General features: G+C 59.6%; 1 protein-coding gene across 2 annotated transcripts; it reads right to left on the minus strand.

The window, feature by feature from the left end:
- Positions 1-962: 962 nt before the first annotated feature.
- Positions 963-12,230, minus strand: R3HCC1L (R3H domain and coiled-coil containing 1 like). Of its 2 annotated transcripts, none has more exons than XM_064431013.1 (7): positions 7,857-12,230; positions 5,946-7,401; positions 2,219-2,394; positions 2,048-2,118; positions 1,840-1,935; positions 1,541-1,681; positions 963-1,277 (listed from the first exon to the last, which is right to left on the minus strand). In XM_064431013.1, exons 1-7 carry the CDS (start codon positions 7,952-7,954, stop codon positions 1,195-1,197), a joined length of 2,121 nt encoding a protein of 706 aa, XP_064287083.1. In that variant the 5' UTR covers positions 7,955-12,230; the 3' UTR covers positions 963-1,194. The 2 variants fall into 2 exon arrangements, with proteins under 2 accessions (XP_064287083.1, XP_064287084.1); XM_064431014.1 differs by having other exon boundaries at positions 963-1,373; positions 7,857-12,227.
- Between the last annotated feature and the right edge of the window lie 7,903 nt (positions 12,231-20,133).

Raw genomic sequence — 20,133 nt, forward strand, 5'->3', positions numbered from 1 at the left:
TCCTGCCTCGCTGGCAGGCACCAGCCCAGGGTGGGGGGCTGTCAGCACCCACCTCGGCCCAGGACAAGTCAGGCTGCACCCACACGTGATGGTCCCTGCACGTGGAGCTGCTGCTGGGAACACGGTGATGCGCTGGAGGGGCCCGAGGCCAGGGACCGTGGCAAGGCACGTGCTGGTGGAGGCTCACCCGGCCAGGCTGGGCTTTGAGGGATGCCGGATGGCCGGCAAGATGTTTTCCACATGAGAGCAGCTTTGCTCCCTGGAATTTCCACCGGCCAAGCCACGAGCATCCGGGAAGAGCAGCCGAGATGGCTCCCAGCTGGCAGCGCTGCCGGATGGCGCAGGGGCAGGCAGCCACCACCACGGGGTCATGACCTGCCCCACTGCTGCCAAGCTGGGGGACAGCCAGGGGACACAGGGCAGCCACATGAGCACTTCAGCGACCAAAAGCATGCAAACTGCTGGCAGTAGTGGCAGAAAAGCATCACCGCCATCCTCACCTCCTGTGAAAGGCCCCAAAACCTCAGAGTCTGCGGAGCTACAGGGTGGGAGTGCTGGGGCACACAGGGCTGTTTTTCAGGTGCTGAGAGATGATGCAAAGCAGAGCCAAAGGCGGGTCCCAGGTGCCAGCCTCCACCCAGGGGCAGGGCAGGAAGCCCCCCAGCCTGCCATGGATGGCAGCATGGCCACATCAGAGCCCCATGTGGGGCCAGGAACATGGCCCTGCCCATGCTCTGACAAGGGCCCTGCTGTTCAGGGCTGCAGCTGCTCCGCGGAAGTAAACAGGGTTGCTGCCAGCACATTCCTGCCCGATCCCTCCTGCCTGCACATCCCCCACAGCCGCTGGGGACACCCAGCACCTGGGAGGGGTGGACATCCCCTCAGCGCTGCGGACCAGCCCCCGGCACTCACACCCTCCCCCGGAATGAAGGGAACGAGGAGCCACCACCCAGGCAAGCAAATAAAATAAATGGCATTTATTAGCAAAATAAAGGACAGAAACTCTCACTCACAAGGCCCTTCCAGGTGGCCAGGGCCACCCCACAGAGCCCCCCGTGCTCTCTGCTGAGCTCCCTGCGTCCTGCTGTCGCTCCTGCTGGGGCTGGCAGCCTTGGGGGCTCTGCCCTGGGCAGGGTGGGCAGTGCTGCCTGACAGCAACAGCATCCCCACAGCACCAACCAGCTCACACGCTGCTCAGCCCTTTCGGTGAAGCAGCCCAGTGCTTCTGGAGGCAGTGCAGAATCTGTCCCAGCTCTGAGCCGCAGTGCTCTGCCTGCCTGCAGGGAGGGACATGGGCTGAAAGTGCAGCCTCCTGGCTCAGTCCCGGCCCTCCCAGGCATCCTCCCGCTGCTTGTTCTCCAGGCGCTTCCTCTCTGCAGAGACAACAGGGTCAATGCCACATCCCCACCGCCCCACCTCCCTGTGGGAGTGGCTGGAGTCCCCCCTGCTGCAGCCCCCTCTCACCCAGCACCCTGTGAGACAGAGCGTGCATGAGCAAGGCCCTCCTACACTGCAGCCCCTCCAGGCACCCAAATCTCACCCTGAGCTTCTTGCAGCTTCCTCCGTTCTGCATCCCGCTGTGCCGGTGTCTGCTTGCTCCGTACCCCCAGGGCACCGATCACCAGCCGCCTGGCCAGCACAGCTGACGTTTCAGGGCGCTCCTTGGCCGGCTGCAGGTACTCTGTGAGGATGGGGGACGTCAGTGGGGCACTCTGGGAGGGACAGGACAGCCAGCACAGCTGTGGGGCCGTGCTGGCTGCCCCATCCCTCCCCAGTTATCAGGATGAGGTTGCAGCACAAGCACGATGGCACAAGCTGGCACAGGGCAGCACCACTCACCAGCAAATGCCCTGGCTTTGGCTTTGGAGGCGCGGGTGCCCTGGGACAGCGGCCGTGTCTTCACCATCAGGTGCTTGGTGCTGAGGGCATCGCGTGCTGCAGGAAGAGAGCAGCACGTCCACGTGCAGGGTCAGCCCACGCCCAGGATCCAGCCGTGGGAGAGGGATGCCTCCTCTCTGCCCATCCCCAGCTGAACCAGGAGCAGTACCTGTTATGGGGCTGGAGAAGATGCCCAGGGCGTGCGTATCGTCCACCCATTTAATATCAAAGCCTTTTTTCCTGCCAAAGAGAGGGAAGGTCAGCGAGGCATGGGCACCTGATGGGCAGCCGTGTGGAGCAGAGCCCAGGCAGGGAACCCCAGCAGCAGGGACAGACTCACTGATAGCTGCAGAAGACACGCATCAGATCCTCGGTGCGGAAGTCCGAGGGGAAGTCGTAGATCTCGATGACGTGGGGCAGCTCATCGTCACTGATGTCTGGGGCAGCAGGTTCAGCCCCATAGTAGTTGAAGCGGGGTGACTGCTGGCTCTCCTGGTGCTTCTCACCCCCTGAGAGCTGCAGCAGTAGGAGAAGCACAGCACTGAGCAACCCATGCCCACCTGCCTCACAGCAGGTCCCAACCCACGGCAAGCACTCCTCAGAAAGTTGTCAAGCCCCTGCACCCCACCCCAGCACTGCAGATGGATTCATGGCTTTGAGAATTAGGAGTTACCAAGCAGGGTTCTCACACCATGCACTTGCTTTTCCCATTACCAGCATCCCTCCACTTGCCACATTCTGCAGCCAAGTCAGGGACCTGGTAGGAATGGCAGGGGTGAAACAGCACATGAATATCCAAGCACACCCCTCCTTCCACAGTGATGTGATGACCTGAAATACCTTAGGGGAAGAACAAGGAGCAGGATAGTAATGCCAGAAGGAAAGATTGATGTCTCTCTGCTACATGGAAGCACCAGGCTCAGCACGCCCTGGCTGCAGCACATGCACTGGAGCAGCCTATCAGCACCCCAGATACCAAGATGAAAAAGACAGTGCTCCACTGAGGAGCAAGTTCTGCTGGTTAATCACCTGTGCACCTAGAAATTTATGTTTTATTTCTCATTTGAATTTGTCTGACTTCACATTCCAGCTGGCAGTTCTTGTTCTGCCACTCTGCCAGATTAAAGAACCCTCAGTCCCTGGTCTCCTCCCCATCACAGCACTTACTAATGTTAATCAAGCCCCTTCTCAATCTTCTTATTGATAAAATGGGTTGTGCACCTTTAGTACCTCACAGCGGGGCACTTTCTCCAGCCCTAAAAGATGATGGCTGTAGAGATTTTCTACCTTGCACATTTTACAGCCTTTATTTAAAAAAAAAAAAACAGGCAGCAGCCTCCCGCTGCCACAACACAAGGGTGCAGCCCCTATTTCCCTCTGCCCACAGCATTGCCAGTGCCAGCTGGTCACCCTGCACCATGTTCTGCCCAGTGGGCCACCCTGCATCACTTGCTGAATGCTTGCTTTCCAAACCACACCGTGCCAGAGGCCAAGGGGATTCAGCACCCTGCTTCAGCTGAGACACCAGGCCAGGAGCAGTGCAAAGCCACGGGCAGCTCCCCTGCTCCCCCTGGAGCGTGGGGCTGGCAGGATGCCACGAAACGGGTACATAACTCAGGCAGGTTCCCACCCCGATCCCCTGAGCCATCATAGCAGAGCACACCACGACTGCAAGGTTAGAGTCCATAAATCCCAGGCAGCTCAGTCAATAAAAAGTGCTCATTCCGACAATTTTATGGGGAAGATGGATTCACGGCAGGTAAGGGGGTGCTGCCATGGCGGCTGGGTGCTGGTGGAGGGTAGAGCTGAGTTATGGAGCTCACGGGACGAGCCAGCACTGCCAGCAGAGCCTCCTGCCCTGCCACCACCCCCGTGCAGGGCAGCACACTCATCAGGCACCTGCAACTGCTCAGGGGAGGCAAGGGAGCCATTCCCAGGCAGGATAAAGCCCTGCAGTGCTGCTTGAGGGAGCAGAGCACTCAGGCAGTGCCAGGCAGCAGGAAGATGATTAGAGAGCAGGAGCACAGAGTGCCGGAGCAGCCCTTGACCTTCACAAATCACCAGGTGTGGCGGGGCAGGAGGGACAGGAGCCGTCTGGCAGCAGGGCTCAGCCACGCGGCAGGCACGGCTCAACAGGTGCCCAGCACTGCCAGCCCAGCACACAGCGTGCCAGCAGCTCCCCAGCCGTGGGGCAGGGCAGGGCAGGGAGGGACAGCCACGGTCCTGGGGAGGGCCCCCAGCCCTGGCAGGCATCCTGGGGAGGGCTCGCTGATGGACGGACAGACAGACAGGGAAAATGAAGCCTGTCCATCACATCTCGCTGCTCTCTGAAGACACACTCCTGGCAGAGCAGGTCAGAGGGGTCTGTGGCTGCTGGCTCACACCACAGCCCCGGGCACGCACGCACCGCGGCCCCTGCCATGCCCCACCGCCTGATGGAGAGTCCACAGAGCCTCCCAGGAAACAGTCACACTGTTTAATTGCTCTCTGTTCAAACTGATTTCTACTCTGAATTTGTATGGTTTCAGCTTCCAGCCAGTGCTGCTCACTACGGTGTTTTTTCCTGCTAGATTAAAGAGCCATCCGCTATCAGAAATCTCTCCTCCACACAGAACATCATAAATCTTGTTCTCTGCCAGCTATCTGCATTGCATAAGGATTCGGTTTCGAGGAAGACGTTACTAATTTTCCTGTTCTTTATGTTAATTAACAACAGCTCCCTCTTCCCAAGTGCCTGCGCCCTCCCCAAGCAGCTACATCCACCTGCCGGGAGCTTGGAGGGCTCAGGAAGCACAAGGCACCATGTAGGAATCTGCAGGGGACAAAGATGGCAACTTTTGGTGAATCCCTATTTCAGGGTCTTTCTCACCCATTTTGGGAAGCTCCCTGGAAAGCTCAAACTTGTCTCAGAGCTTGTGCATAGGGGAGCCAATACAGATACTCCTTGGAGTGAGAAGCTGAACTGCACAGCACAACCTTGCCCACAGCACAGCATCCTGTGGCTGCACCACAGGGTGCAGGGATCCTCCCTGCCCTTCCTCCCCCAGGGCAAAGCCATGCCCATGGCATCAGCCCACAGACAGCCAGTGCCAGCTGCACCGTGTGCCTCAGAGCAGCAGTGCTGTCCTCCTCGCACCAGCACTCACCTCAATCTCCAGCCTGCAGGGTGAGGGACAGTGGCTCAGGGGAGCACAGCCATGCAGGGATGGGAACACCCAAAGCCCTTCCACATCCCAAATGTGAGCCCTCTGTGTCCCACTGTCTCAGCACCGTGCCAGGCTCCAAGAAGACACATCAGCCCAAGCAAGGCCTTGCAGACAAGATGGGATCTGTGCCCCTAGGAAGAGTGCTCTTGAGTTAATCTGATCCCTTCATAGATGCTGTTATCAAGGCACCACCCATCACTTCACGCCCTGCTTCCACCCAGGGGCAGGCAGATGCTGGATGTAACAATATTAATGCTGTTTGTTTCTTCAGGTACATAATGTTATTTGGAAAATTACCAGTGTGACGCTACTGATTTAAAATGCAAAAAGGAATATCCAGCCTTGCTGCAGGAACTGAGCTTTCCTTGTGAATGGCAGCAAAATGGTGTGGGTCCTGGCACTAAGCAGCCAACTGTAGTAAATTCAGCAGCATGTGTGCAGGAGGGAATGGCAATGAGCCACAGCTGATTAAGAAGCCACAGTTTCGAGGAACCATTCCGTTGCTGTTTCAATGGGATCTCATACATCTCAGCCCATTTCTTTCTCACCAGCCCTGGTTTCATGAGGGTGCAGTTGCAGGTTTTACTGGGCACACTTTATGTACTACAGAGGGATGACCACCCCAGCCTTCCCCAGCAATGCAGGACGGGATGGGACAGATGGGGAAGATGGAGATCCCAGGTGCTTTGGCAGCACAGGAGAAGGCTGGCCCTAAGAGCAGGCAGCACAGCCAGCTAGGCTGGCCATGCCCTGGGTGCAGCCCACCCACCCCAGAGAGCACAGGAACACATCCCCCACATCCCCGTGGGCACCAGTCAGCAGCCCTGCCAATCCCCACCAAGACTGGCGTGCAGGAAGTACCTCCTCCAGCAGGCGTGGGTCCAGGCAGTCCCCATCATCGTTGAACAGCACATCCCAGCTCTCCTCAGCACCTGGGCTGGTCTGGCTCAGGGTTTCAGCACTGGCACTGCTCTGTCCTTCCTTAGGGGAGCTGCTGTGGAGATCTCTCTCTTCTTTCTCAGCCTCCTGGTGCTTCTGCAGCGAGCCCACATCCTCAGCTGGCTTGGCCAGCTCCTTGGCCCAGGATGCAGGTGAGATCCCCTCCATGCCGTGGCACAGCTGCTCTAGGGGCACTGGGGGCTCACAGCTTTCCAGAGGTGCTCCCTCCCCTGGGCTGCTCTCAGATGCAGCACTGCTCTCTGTGCAGGCAGAAGTGCTGCCTGCTTCCCCTCCAGCAGGCACGAGGTCACCCTCCTGGCTGGGATCCCCAGCTCCAGCAGTGCTCTCCTCCACGGCAGGCGGGAGCTGGGATGGGCTGCCCGTGCCCTGCTGTGGAGTGCTCTCCCCTGGCAGCACTGGAACATCCCCCACGCTGCCCCTCAGGAACACGGGCTCGCAGCTGGCTCCTGCTGCACACAAGGTGCTCTCCTCAGGAAGCTCAGCTCTGCCTCCCCACGTCTCCTCTTCCTCCGGCACCCGAGTGGCACAACCCTTGCTCTGCTCTTCCAGGAGAGACCCCTCCTTCTCCCTCTCCTCCTCCCTCTCCTCCTCCCAGGCTTTCAGACCCACTGTCTCCCCCACCAACTGGGGGACACTGCCATGGTTGCCTGACCCTGCTGACTGCAAGGCAGCCTCTCCCAGGCTTTGAGAGAGGTCTCCAGCTGGATCTAGGGTGCTGTCCCCCAAGTGCTCCAACGTCCCACTCAAACCTGTCTGACAAACCAATGTTGGGCTAGCAGCGGGTGTTGGGCTAGTGGGGTCATCCCCAGGCTCAGGGGGAGCCTTCACAGCCCCAGCCTGGGCATTCTGTGGGGATGGAGGGTCAGGCTCAGTCCTTATCATCCTGTGATCGTGGCTGAGTTCTCTGGGTTCTTCATGAGATGCTTTGTCCTGTCTGTCCCAGTGCTGAGCAGCAGCTGGATCTGGGCACGGCTCACACACGCCGGGTGATGCCTCCAGGCTTTCCAGTGCAATAGGGCAGCCGCCTCTCGTCCTGTGGCTGTGCCTGGCAGAGGCTGTCCGCAGCTCCTTTGGGCCAGCATCCACCTTGTTCTCCCTCCTTGCCGCTCTGCCTGCCTGCGTTCTGGCACGGGGGCTTCGCCTCTGCCCCTCGCCACCAGCCCAGCCAGGCTCCTGCAGCAGGCGGTGGCTCTCGGGCTCCCGGCGGTGGCTCTCGGGCTCCCGGCGGTGCCCAGCCCGCGTGTCGCCTGCCGCTTGTGCCTCTCTCTCCCGCCGCGCTTTGGGCACGTAGAGGGCCATGTCAGGCTTCCTGCGGCGCACCCGGCCGCCCTCCGCCTCCTGCTGCATGGTGCCAGCCCTGCCAAGGAGAGCACAGTGTCACCGTCCACCCACAGCCCATCAGCCCCTGCCCAGGTCACCGAGCCGCGGTGCCAGCACCACCCCTGCTCCCTCAGCAACGGGCACACAGTGACAGATTGTGCAGCCCCAACATGGCCCCACAGCAGCGTATCTGCAGACAGGGTTTGGGGCCAGGAGCACCCCACAGCCCTACAGCCTTTGGTGGGGCACATCTGGCTTGGAGAAGAAGGAAATCCTGACAGAATGGGGGCCTGCCCTCCTCTGGCAGCTGCTACCTGGGACCCTCAAGCCCAAGGGACCAGTGTCTGCAGCTGAAGCAGAACACTGAGACCACGCACTACTCAGCCATCAAAAACCACAGAGAAGCCTGAGGCAGCCACAGAACAACAGAAAGCAAAGCCCAGCGCAGGGATACCCTGGCACAGGACCACGGCATGATGCAGCCCTGCTCACCTGCTGCCCCGTCCCGACAGAGATTTATTTTTCATCATCTTTGGCAGAAGCAGGCACACCACAAGCGGCCAGGCCCCCCTGCCCCCATAAATATGCATCAGACAGGGTTTATGGAGACGGATGGTGCGGGGGGCTGCACTGTGGTTGAGGGGAAGGCAGAGTGGGGCTGGGCTGGGGCCCCATGATTAATCACTGCCCACTCCGTTTAGGGGGATTCATCACAGGCCGCTGTCAGGTAAATCACTGGAAAAACACCTCTTCAGTAATTAATGTGAAGTGACGGATGGACAGCCCCTGGGCCCATTAATCTGGACCATCAGCGCCGACCGAGATTATGAATGTCAGGATGCATAAACTGCCGGCAGATCAATAGGGCCAGGAACCCATCCAAGGCTCTCATTTCCGAGGCACCTCCGGTACATTAGCCTCCCCTGCACACAGCCCCGACCGAGGCGCGAACGCTCCCGCGGCCCCTCACCAACAGCCAGCAGTGGTGCCGGGAAGGCGAGGGGAGGCCAACCACTGGCTGGGGCTGCCCGTGCCACACGGCATCATCCCCTCTGTGATGGATGGACAACCGTGGCCTTGGCATGATGGATGAGTCTCTCATGGCTCGCTGGAAACCACTGGAAAAGCCCAGCAGGGCAGTACCCCTAGCACAGCCGTGGTGCCTGTGCCTGCACCTCAGGCTGCGAAGGTGGGCAGGAATATGAGGTGCAAGCACAGGTGCTGTGGTGATGCTGAGCACCATCCCAGGGCTGCCCCAACCATTTTTCTGTCTCCGTAGCTCTTTTCATTTTCCCCCCCTCTTTGATACACTAATTTTGCTGGCAGAACGATCCCCTTTATCTTTATCGACCGCAAGAAAGGAATGTATCCTACAAACCTTCCAAGGACTGGATTAGTCATTTTTCAACACTGAGGCATTATACATTTTCTCACCGAGTGGCAGCCCGAGTGCCAGAGGGGAGGGGGCACTGGAAGCCCCCCGGCGCCACCATTTCCAACCACAGATAGCTTCCAACTGCACCTAAGCATGTTCTGCTGAAGGACTTTTCCCAGCCAAGCCCAAGAGTCCCAGGCCATGGCTCATTGCTGAATGTCTTGTGGGGGTCAGTGATCTCCCCAGGCTCTCTCCTTCCTGACAATTTCCAGCACCAGGGAGCAACCAGAAGCAGCATTCCTCCATGCAGATGCCATGTCACCTCCAAGAGCCTTTGCACACAGGATTTATGGGCTCCTCAAAAACTTGCCATTCACCTTGCCTCACCCTCCAAAGCAGATGGTGCAGCATTAGCCAGACGGCTGGTGCTGGGAGCATCCTCTCCCTGCACAGCTTTGCCTCTGCCTGCCACACGCTGCTGGGGAAGAGCTGCTTCCTGCAGCCTGGGAAGAAGCACGGCGAGGATGACCCACACTGGCAGGGATGCTGCAGAGCTTTGCTTTTTCCCCACAGGGCAGCACAGCCCCTGCCCCCAGCCTATCAAACACTTCATCGATGCCACAGCCACGGGTCAGCACCAACTAATTTCATGCTCTGGGAGGCAGAGCAATGGCCCTGGCTTTGGGTCTCATTCACACTACACTAGGCAGGGCAACCCTACCACTTCCAGAGTCTGGGACCAAGCTTGCCCCACAAAGACAGGCAGCAAGGAGCAGTGCATCCCCAAAAAGGTCTGTGCTGCTCCAGATGCTGTCTTGTTTTATGGACCTGCCTAGCAAAACAACTCAGCACTGTGGCACCAAGCAGGGAAAGGCCATGGTACCATGGTAAAAGTGGTGATGGGAGTGCTGCCCAGCTGTCTGGAACGTAAAGCCCATCAGCCCAGCATGGCCAGGAGGATGCTGGATCATCAGCCAGGAGGCAGCCAGAGCTCCCTGAAGGCACAGGCTCCTCTTGCACGGCTCCCAGGAACACCCTGCTCATGGTGTGCATTTGTGGGGTCTGAGTGAGCTGCCTGGTCAGGTGCCAGCCTGAGTTTCCCCTCTAGCAAACATCAGCACACATGGGCAGCGTTTTCTCCCTGATTTCTCTCCCTGTCCTGTCGAGGGAGGGACACCACAAACAAGAGCAAGCCAGCCACAGTCCTGCTCAGGGAACCTGGGAACAGGCACGGCTGCTGGGCTGTGGTGCTCCTGTGGAACATGCCAGTTCCTGGAGAAGTCTCAGTGCCACACAGCACCCTCTCAGCAGGCTGCCGCATTTCCTGGCAGGGAGCTGTATTTTTAGCCTTCGAGGTTTCTAATTCCACTCAATCCATATTCCCATCGATAGAGTAGATAACCTTAAAGCCCTGACAGTGAACAGGGATGGCAATACTGGGGGACCAGGAGCCTTGGGGGACCTCACGCAGCCTTGGCATGCAGCTCGCACACCACAAAGTCACTCTTTACAGCCTGCAGCAGATTGGGCTCTTTGAAGGGGAAAAAAATAACTACAATAACAAGATTAATAAAAAGGCAGGTACAAGGAGATTCTAAACAGCTCCACTGGGGAACCTGCCACTTGCAAGACTCATCCCATGCCAGGCACGTGCCATGGCACACTTACCAACTGCACAACACCAGCCCCTGGCAGCCTGAGCAAGGACTGTCAGAGGTTTTGGCTACCCTGCACCTCTCCTGCTCTCAGCAGAGCTCCAGCCCAGACCACCTGGCTCACCAGCGGGCAATGGGGCCAGGAAAGGACCTGGATACCTGGTGGAGACAGAGCAAAGGCATGAACACAGCCACTGGTACACGGCAAAGCAAAGCATTCAAGGAGCAAAGAGCTGCATCTGCAGGCTTTAAGGCGTCCTGTCCCCTGCTGCCAGGAGAAAGAGCTCTCAGCAGCCACAGCAACACTGGCTGTGTGAGGAGGTGGCAAAAGCATCAAAGGCACTCAGAGATTTCAATCGTGCCTTTCACTCGCAATACTCTCAGGAGACACCTGGATATATAGATGCTCTTAGGAGATACCTGAACAGGAGAAGGGGAACATTGCAGACAGGAAGATGATTTGAAAGTCAATAGTGTCCCCTCACAGCTGCAGGGGGGCTCGGGAGAGGGAAGGGACAACAAACCAGCAGAAGGAGTTAACAGCCAGAATGCTAAGGGGAGTACAAAGGACTTTACAAATATAACCAGGCAGAATCAGCACAAAAGTGAAAAGGTCTATTAATAAACAAGGAGGGAGAGAAAATTAATGATGTCTCAAAAATAAAGATGACTCAAAAGGGAAAAATCACTGTTTTTAAACAGAAAAATGCAAATGAGGCAGAGGCCTTGCAAAAACAGCTGCAGGAAAAGCAAAAACAGCATGTCCACACAAACACAGTCACCTGGCCAGTGCAGAGATGAACCTATTAACCTGCTGACACACAGTGCCAAGGAGAAACCAGGGCCTGAGTAATGGGTAGAGCAAACAAGGCACTGATTTTCTCTGCAAGAAGGCACAACACAACCAGAGCTGAGAACAGGATAAACCCTGTTCCTATCCCCAGAGACAAAACTGGCAGCTAAAGGAGCCGGCACACACCTGTACAATGAATGATGGACACTGGCTTGCCCAGAGTTATTTCAGAAGAATCACTGGGCAAAGCTTTTTGATGAGACAAGCAAGAGCTGACTTAGCTGAACTTCAGGGTCTTGTTTTACAGCATCTCTCAAACTTCAACTTGAACAAGGAATTGTCATTAGATGATACTGAGCAGTGAGCTGCTGTAAACACCATCCAGAGAAGACACCATTGAAAGGATCCCAGAAATGTAAGCAGGAAACAAAGCAAGACCCAGCCTGGGAAAATGAAGCTAAATTAACCAAAGTAGCTACTCAAGGAGTAAGAGCAGCCTGAAATGCAAGGCCCAGAGCCCTACAGTGCACTTACACCAGAAAGCAAGTGACTGGGATGACCACCCTAAAATGTGCAAGAGGCGTATCTGGTCACCAGCATCGTGCCATGGGCCGCTCTAGGCTGTGACAGCCCCACAGCAGGCAGCACACAGAACCTCGCAGGTGGTGTGAAGGATACACGAGGATGCCAGGGGCCTGCAGGCAGCCCCGAGAGCAGCGTGCAGCACGTGTGAGCACCAGACACGGGTTCTACACGGCACGGCGCCCAGGAACGCGTGCAGCTCCGCGGCACTCACGGGCTGACACTCTGCCCCGTGCAGGATGCGGAGTTACGGGGTGTGCGGGGTGCCCCTATCCGGCTGTGCCGGGGCTGCCCGCCAGCCACTGGGAGGGCGGCTTAGGGGGGATCAGGGCCAGGGGAGCAGGGCTGGGGGACAGGGACGGGGCAGGGGATGAGGATCGGGGCTGGGACACCGAGAGGGAGAGCGGGGCAGCGCCGGGACCGGGCAGGGTGCGCAGTTCGGGCCGCTGTGCCCCGGCACCGAGCGCCCCGCCGTGCCGTGCCGGGCCGGGCCGTGCCGGGCCGGGCCGTGCCGTGCCGGGCCGGGCCGTGCCGTGCCGAGCCGTGCCGGGCCAGGCCGCCGCCGTTACCCGTGGCCGTGCCGGGTCCCCCGTCGCTCCGCGCCGCGCCGCCGCTTCCGCCGCGCCGAGCCCGCCCCGCCGAGGGGAGCGCCGGGAGCTGTAGTGCGGCATCGGGAGCTGTAGTGCGGCACCGGCAGCCGGCCCCGCCCCGCCCCGCCGCCGCTCCTCCCCCGGGCCGGGGCGCGCGGGCCGCCCCGCCGCACACCGTGCTCCGCGCCCGCGGTGCCACAGTGGGCCGTGCTTCCCGGCACCGCAGGAAGGACGCCCCGTGGCCGGGATGGTGTGGACAGAGGGACAGCGACCCCCGCTCTCCCCCCCGAGGCTGCCGTCGGTGTCCTGTTACCGATCGGTGTCGCACACCGGGCGGAGCCGCGGTGCTCGCTGTGGCCGGGCGGGCAGGCATGGGGACAGCTCTTTGGGCAAGGCGGTGCGGCCGCCCTGGTTAGTTTGGCTGATGGAGAGCGGGTCTGTGCCCGCTCCCCGCTCCAGGATCTCCTTCCTGCCGAGCCGAAGCTCTCCGATGCGATTCCCAGCCGGCTTCGTGGTGTGGGTACCGGGAGGAGGTGACCCGGGGAGCGGAACGTGCCATGGCGGGCACGCTGCCTGCCCGTGCCGGGACCGGGCAGCCGGGAGCCAGAGCTGCTGCAGCTCCCCCTAGACCGAAGCTGCCGGGACACGGGGCCGGTCACGGCCACCCTGGCAAGGTGCCACTGGGGCATCCACGCGGCATCCCTGAATGGGGCCGTGCCGAGCACTTTATCCCTCCCCAGGTGCAGTTACAAGGCTGGGACCGCTCATGCCTGAGGTGTGGGATACCCTGAAGTACTCGGACCTCCCTGACTGCCCAGTGTGGGTCCCAGTACAGCCCCAGGGGCTCAGACTAGGACAGGTCCAGTCATCCCACCTCAGACAGGTGCCCCTGTGCAGGACAAGGAAAGCTCACATCAGCAGGGCCATGCAGCATTCCCTGGGGAGCAGCCCCTGTCCCAGCCTCGTGTGGCACACAGGGGACCGTGTTCCCTCTCACAGGTAATCGATGGCAGCAGATCCTGATCGCTTTCATTATTATTATTTTCTTATGCATGTGCGCGCAGGAGATTTATCGCCAGCTATGGAGGCAAAATCAATTATTCATGTTATAAATTAGAAAATGATTTATGTTTGCGGGAGGCCAAGCAGCGTGGAGCCCCTGGCCGCGTGGGAGCTGGGTTTGTCTGGGAATGGCACCAGACAGCCCCTGCCTGCACTTATCTGGTTTCTCCATCCCTTCTCTTCCTTGGGGATGGAACAGCCCTACCCAGGGATGCCCCCATCCTGTCACAGAGTGACCCAAGGATGGTGACTGGCAGGCAGCACCCAGCCTCTCCCACTCTGTAAATCCAGGTGTGAGAGCACTAAGAGGCTGGGAACTGCCATGGCCTGGTCACCCTGGTCAGTGCAACAGAATGATGCTCCACAGCAGTTTCCATGGCAGCAGTAAAACAGTCCAAGCACCGCAAGGTGTGGGCTGCAGAAGGACCCCCTTCTTTTTGTCCACTAGAAACACAGTCTTGTGTCCTCTCCAGCCTCAGCCACTGTGTCTGTGCTCCTGCTTCCCTCAAAGGACACGGTGGTACCCTCCAGATTGCCACCCATGGGGACAGAGACCCACTGCACCGCTAACACCCCCATGCTCCCCAGGAAAGGGCAGATGGGTCAGGGCATCCCACCTGAACTGCTCCCTGAGCTACCCCAGAATAATATTGTAGGGTTTGGCTTGACCATGGCTCAGCTAGAGTGGTCTGAGGGGTCCTGGGAGTCTTCCCAGGCATGGAGATATCACTCCCTTTATAAAGGCTGACTAGTTCTGTGTAAAGCAGTGTCCCACTGCTCCCGGTTTTGGGACAGGGGGTCACCTGTTGCTGCCTGCTCTTCCCCCAGCCTGTCCATGCCGGTGGGAGCTGCAGTATCCCGTGACTCTGCAGTGATCCCAGTACCTCAGTCCAAAACCCACTGCCCATGTCATGTAGCCAGCAGAGTGAATGCCGGGAACCAGCCAGCCGCTCTCTGCTGATAGCTGGGATTGTTCTTGCTTCTGAAGAGTTTTGATCTAAAGCTGCCATGTCTGCGCCTCCCAGGGGACAGCAGAGCAAGCCAGGAGCTGCTGCCTGGCTCTCCTTGTCTGTTTATCTGCAGCTGCATCAGCTGGGGCCGTGGGGAGGCACAGGCTGAAAGGAGCAGTGCGGGAGAGAAAGGAGCTGTTGGCAGCCCCAGATCTGGCACTGATCTCAAGTGAGCTGTGCATACAGCTCCTGCTTGCACAGCAGCGACTGCCTTGAACCCTGGCCCTTGGAATGGGAGGGGCAGCACGGGGCAGCCTCAGCTCTCCCTGACCAGCCTTTTCTCTGTGAGCCTCTTCCCAGCCCCCAGAGAGCCGGTCAATTCCTGTGGCTCCCGGGGCTCTCAGGGAGAACTTGCTGGCTCAACATGCTCATGGGGGTGTCAAAGGGGGCAGGGATTTTGGCTGCTCCTCCCTGGCTCCTTGCCAGGGTTTGAGCAGCAGGAACATGGACAACCAGGCATGGTCCAGAGACAGAGAACCACCTTGTCCACAACCAAGGCTGTTGCGTCCGCGTCAGACCCCAGCCAGTCCTGGGGACCCTCTGGGACCACACGTGGGTTCAGAGGGGTCCCTGATTGCTCTGCTCTAGTCCTAAAGGACCCAGACAACCCAAGGAGTTCAGAGACCTGCCACCGGGAACCCCACCAAGCTGTGGGCAGGCAGGAAATGAATGAACCGCATTCTGGGGCTGAGCACTGCCTCAAGCACCTTGCTGCACCCTGGTCCCAGGGAGCTCAGGGCTGGCCCGTGCTTGCGTGAGCATCCCTCTGATTTATTGCTGCAGAGCAAATTACGGAGTGCTTTTGGCAGAGAAAAGCTCTGGGGAACAGCAAGGGGTGTGCAGGAACAACAAGGGAATTGCCTGTCAGCCCCAGGGGCAGGCAGAGCACCCACAGCCCTGGGTGTCTCTCCCATGCCTGGCCAGGGAACACGCTCAGCCTGTGGGGAGGGGACTGCAGAGAGCTTGGGGCTGGGGTGGATGATATCTGCTTTGCATTCTTGCACAAAACACCTGGGGACTCAGCAGCCCGTGACAGTGCTGTAGGATGCAGGGGAGCCGGGGTGTGCGGGCAGAGCTGGTGCTGCCGGCGGCCCCGAGGAGGGCGGGCTGCCTGGGGCGGGGGGTGCCGGCTTCTCTCGCTCCTTGTTCTCCTGCACAGCGACAATGAGCAGGCACAGAAGGCAGTGCTTGTGCTGCAGGAATCAATACCGCTCCAGGAGCGGCCTGGGTGCTCCTCCCCGCGCTCCTGGGGGAGCCATCCCCAGCGTCTCTCCCACAGCTGTCACCCTGGCCTCCTTCCCGCTGCTGCCTCGCCCTCCAGCACGGACAGGACCGTGAGCAGCAGGGGCTGACAGCGCCAGGGCTGGGCAGCTTGGCTGGATAGCCTGGCTCCTTCTGGAGGTGGGGGGAATGCGAGGGAGAGGCCTCATGTAAGGTTTTATCCAGTTGCCTCCCATCGGCACTGTCACAGCTTGCTCTGCCACAGTCCCTAGAAGGTACCAGGGCACCGTGGCTGGCTGTAGTAGGCACAGCTGCTGCCAGGAGGTGATTTCTGCCCAGCAGTGTTCAGGGATGTTGCAGCCTGAAGCAGCTCCCAGTCTCACCCAGCGCTGGCTGTGGCAGAGCTGCTGCATCCATTGCCAGCCCTGCCCCATGGGAAGGAACTCCGCTGCTTTTGATAAGCTTTAATTGATTCATCAATGGGGTCCACTTGGAGCTGATAAATCTTTCAGGAGCCCTGGCAGAGGAGACTGAGCTGTGCAGGCTGGGCATTCCCCTGCCTCCTTGCAGCTGCATGGCTTCTCTGAAGCAGCTGGCTGCCCCGAGTGTGTCCTGCCAGCCCCAGCTGGCTGCAAGCAGCACCGCAGGCTCCCCCTCAGCCTGTTTGCTCTTTCCCAGCCAGGAATGCTGCCTGGGAGGGCTGCAGCACAGCCTGATGCCTCCACCCTGCTGATATCCCTTGGCCAGGGAGCCCCATCCCAGTGCTTCTGGGGGGGACATCCTTGTCCTTGGCTGAGAAGAGCTAATGGTTCCTCGCTCCATCACAGCGCCAGCCAGGTCCTTCCTCTGTCTTCCTGTCCCCTCTCCCGGCGTGGGACAGGCCAGTCCCCAGGCTGGGCTCTGCTACTGGTGCATCTCCACACCGCAGGGCTCTGGGATCCCAGGGGCACAAGTGCAGCTCGTCCCTTAGGGCCGCGTCCTGCAGTGGGGTGGAAGCTCTCACTCCCGCAGCCCGTGTCCCAGCAGGTAGGAGGGAAAGCAGGGACAGGGACTGCGAGGCAGGAGGCGAGCGCAGGCGGATCCGGTTACAGGCAGCACGGGGCAGAGATACAGGCAGAGAACAGCAATGCAGCAAAAAAGGGCTTTTAGTGATAATAAATAATTAACATTTCTAATGATGTCCCGGCGACAGGAAGAGTCCAAGCGGGGACCTGGGGGCACTGTGCACGGTGACGGGAGAGGCTGGGGACCTGCAGGGTCCAGGGAGGCTGTGCAAAGGCAGCGGCTAGGCTGTGAGAGAGCTGCAGGGCTGGGGGTCCCAGGGCAGGGGCTGGGCACCCCTGGAGACCCCCTGGGTGAGCAGTGCCTGGGATCCAGCATTCACACCCTGCTGCTGCCAAGGAAACCTGTGAGGAAGAGGACTGGAAGACTAGATTAAACAAACTCGGGGGTTAACCTGACTTCTGTGAGGGTAATGCCTTCCCAGGGTTTGCCATGCCCAGCGAGCACCTGGGAGGGACTCCTGCTGGCAGCAGGAGGGGACTGGGGAAGGGTGCTGGGAGGAAAAAGCTCTCAGGGAGCTGCTGGGATGAGTGACAGTCGCCAGGTCACTGCCAGCCAGGCACAAAGACACCCCCACGCTGAGAGGTGTCCAGGGGACACGGGAGCAGTGTGGTGGCCTGGGGTGCAGGACCAGAGAGGGAGGAGGTCTGTGGGCAGGACAGCAGATCAGACACTGCAGGACAATGACAGGGAGGGGACAGCATGGAGAAGAGGGAACAAGCAAGCAGCCATCTGAGCATGGGGGTATGTCACTGTGAGCCACCACACAATGGGCATGCAGACATGGGAGAGGCAGAAGCAATCCTAGGAGGAACCAGGAAGGCATTTCTGGCAGGACTGGGCACTTGCTTTCATGCCTGCCTGGGCCCCAAGGGACCTGCCTGGGCCCCAAGGGACCTGCCTGGGCCCCAAGGGACCTGCCTGTGCTGGAATCAGCCTGGAAGGGGATCAGAGGTATCATGGGGCTGCCAAGGAGGCAGAGCCCGGGAGACCCATGAAGGGAGGACAGCGACTCCTGCCCAGCACGGTGCAGGCTGTGGGGAAATGGAGTGCTCACTATAAATACATCAGCAGGGTGAACGCCAGGAGGAGGAGAGCTATTTCAGCTAAAAGACAACATTAGCACAGGAACAACTGGGGATAAATTATCCATGAATACATTTACAGTGGAAATTAGACCCTCGGAGCAGGGATGTCCCAGCACAGCCCCTCCAGAGAAAAAGGCAATGCCAGGCAAGAGCCAGGATCGGCTTGGCAGCTGAGGGATCCACAGCATGTTGTGGTGTCAAAAAGCAGCAGGGGTGTATGATGGGATGTATGCGCATCGCTGCATGCACGTGTGAGTGCAGGTGTGTGTGTGTGTGTGTGTGTGGTCTGCACGCACATTTGGGTGGCACACGGAGTGCTCACACAGGCAGATGGGCTGGCTGCACAGACTGTTGTGTGTGTGCATGTAGGTGCTTGCGAGTGTGCTGGCAGTGTGTGAGTGGGTGTGCTGTGCACCCACCAGGCTGTGTGCAGGTGTCTGGCCCTCATAGTGCTCCAGAAAGGGGAATGATGGCTCCAGTGAAGTATCCTGGAGGTTAGTGCCTTCAGTCAGCATTCCTGTGCTCACCTGCACCCTGTTTGTATTGCACCGTCTGAAATTTGCTGGAGGACATTTGCTGCATGCGTGCTCTATGAATCCAGCTGATCCTGGGTGGATTCCTGTCCCTGATCCTAGGTGGATTCTCATCCTGCTCCCAGACCAGTACTGTCCCTGCAAGAGCCACGGGGGTCATCTGGCACTGCCACACACAGGCTCACTCTGCGTGGCAGTACCCATTAACAGCCCTGTGCCACCCCTCTGCCCATTGTAGTGCAAGCACAGGGCAGACTGCTCCCCACCTTCCTGCTGCCTTCTCCCCAGTGAGCGCCTGGGGCAGCAGATGAGCCACCAGGCAGAGGGTCACCAAGCATCAGGGCAGCCAGCTTTAAGAGGGTTCCCATTCCCTGGGAGCTGGGTCGGCATGGATGGGGCCCCAGCAGCAAGGGGCAGGGGAAAGTGGGCCATGTTAGTCCTGGGGATAGGAAAGGGAGGTCCCAGATGTGCAAAGACGTGGCTGGTGCTCGTGCTGGCCCCAGCTCAGCAGAAGAGCCTTCCCCCGCCTTCACGCAGCCCTCAGTGGAGCGCAGCAGCTCCCTTCCCCCCGCAGCGTGTCTGGCTGCTGCTCGCTCTAATTTCCTGTGCATTGTCCCCATCACCGTGCCACCATTCCCTGCACATCCCACCCCCCTCCGTGCACCGCACTGCCAGGCTCCCTGTGCCCCAACGCCTGCGCCCTTCCTCACTGCTCTGCAAATGTCCCTGCGAATGTTCTCATGCATCCCAGCTCGTTCCACTGATGCTCTGGGCGTCCCTCTGCAGCCCCTTGCAGAGAGCTCTGGCACACCCTGAGGGGTCTGCCCCATTTTGTCCCCAGTGTGGATGCATCCGGAGGGGTGAGATGGAGACATCTACGCCAGCACAGGGCCCAGAGACTGGTGCAAGGATGTTCCTTATGGCCACGGCTGTTGTTGTGCCAAGGTGCCTGCTGGCTGCTTTTCTCCCCCAGAGGAATATCCTGGCAAGGTGGCAGCATCCATGAGAAGGGCACTGAGGAGCTCCAAAAGCAGCTGGTGGGGAACACCCTGCAGCCCTATGAAAACCACTCTGACAGGTGCCAGCGGCAGTGGCTGGGGGCTGCAGCGTGCGAGGCCCTCTTGGCACGTGTGTCCTGCTGGCACACAGCACACGGGGTGTGCCCGCGGGGTGCCGTGGGGCGAGCGCGCCCCTGGGGACACGGCGTGTGCAGCTGTGCCCAGCTGTGCCCGTCACGCACACCCCGATGCACGCCGCGGCCGTGCGGCTGCACGTGCAGCCCTGCCCGCCTCTGCTGTGCTCGTGGCCAGCGCCAGCCCCGCTGCGCTGGCATGCTGGGTTTGCAGCCCCAGGGAGCCAGTGTGCCCAGCGCCATTCACAGCCTTGGCGTGCCTGAGCTGGCTGCCTGCTGGCTTGTGTGTTTTCTGTGCCTGCCAGGCACCGGGAGGGCAGTGGGAGCCAGCTTGCAGTTTGTACAAATAATTATCCGGGTGGTTACCAAACCTGGGATGAGTGAGGGGGGCTCACCCTGAGCACACACGCACTCGTGCAAGGCTGCAGCCGGGCACTGGGGCTGTGGGCACTGGCAGGCAGAGCACACCCACAGCGCTGGGGTGCACGGGGGAGCACAGCACTGCACATGTGTGGTGGTCACACTGCCATCCCAGTCTGGTGGGTTTGCTTGGCATTGTGGCTCACCATGGCAAATGCAGGTGTGGTTCCTGCCCCACGGCAGTGCCCTTTGGCAGGTTCCCTGTGCCTGGATACCAACATTCTGGCTGTGAGAACCCTGCGGCAG

The sequence above is a fragment of the Passer domesticus genome, chromosome 8 (genome assembly GCF_036417665.1).
Source record: "Passer domesticus isolate bPasDom1 chromosome 8, bPasDom1.hap1, whole genome shotgun sequence".
In the NCBI taxonomy this organism is placed as follows: domain Eukaryota; kingdom Metazoa; phylum Chordata; class Aves; order Passeriformes; family Passeridae; genus Passer; species Passer domesticus.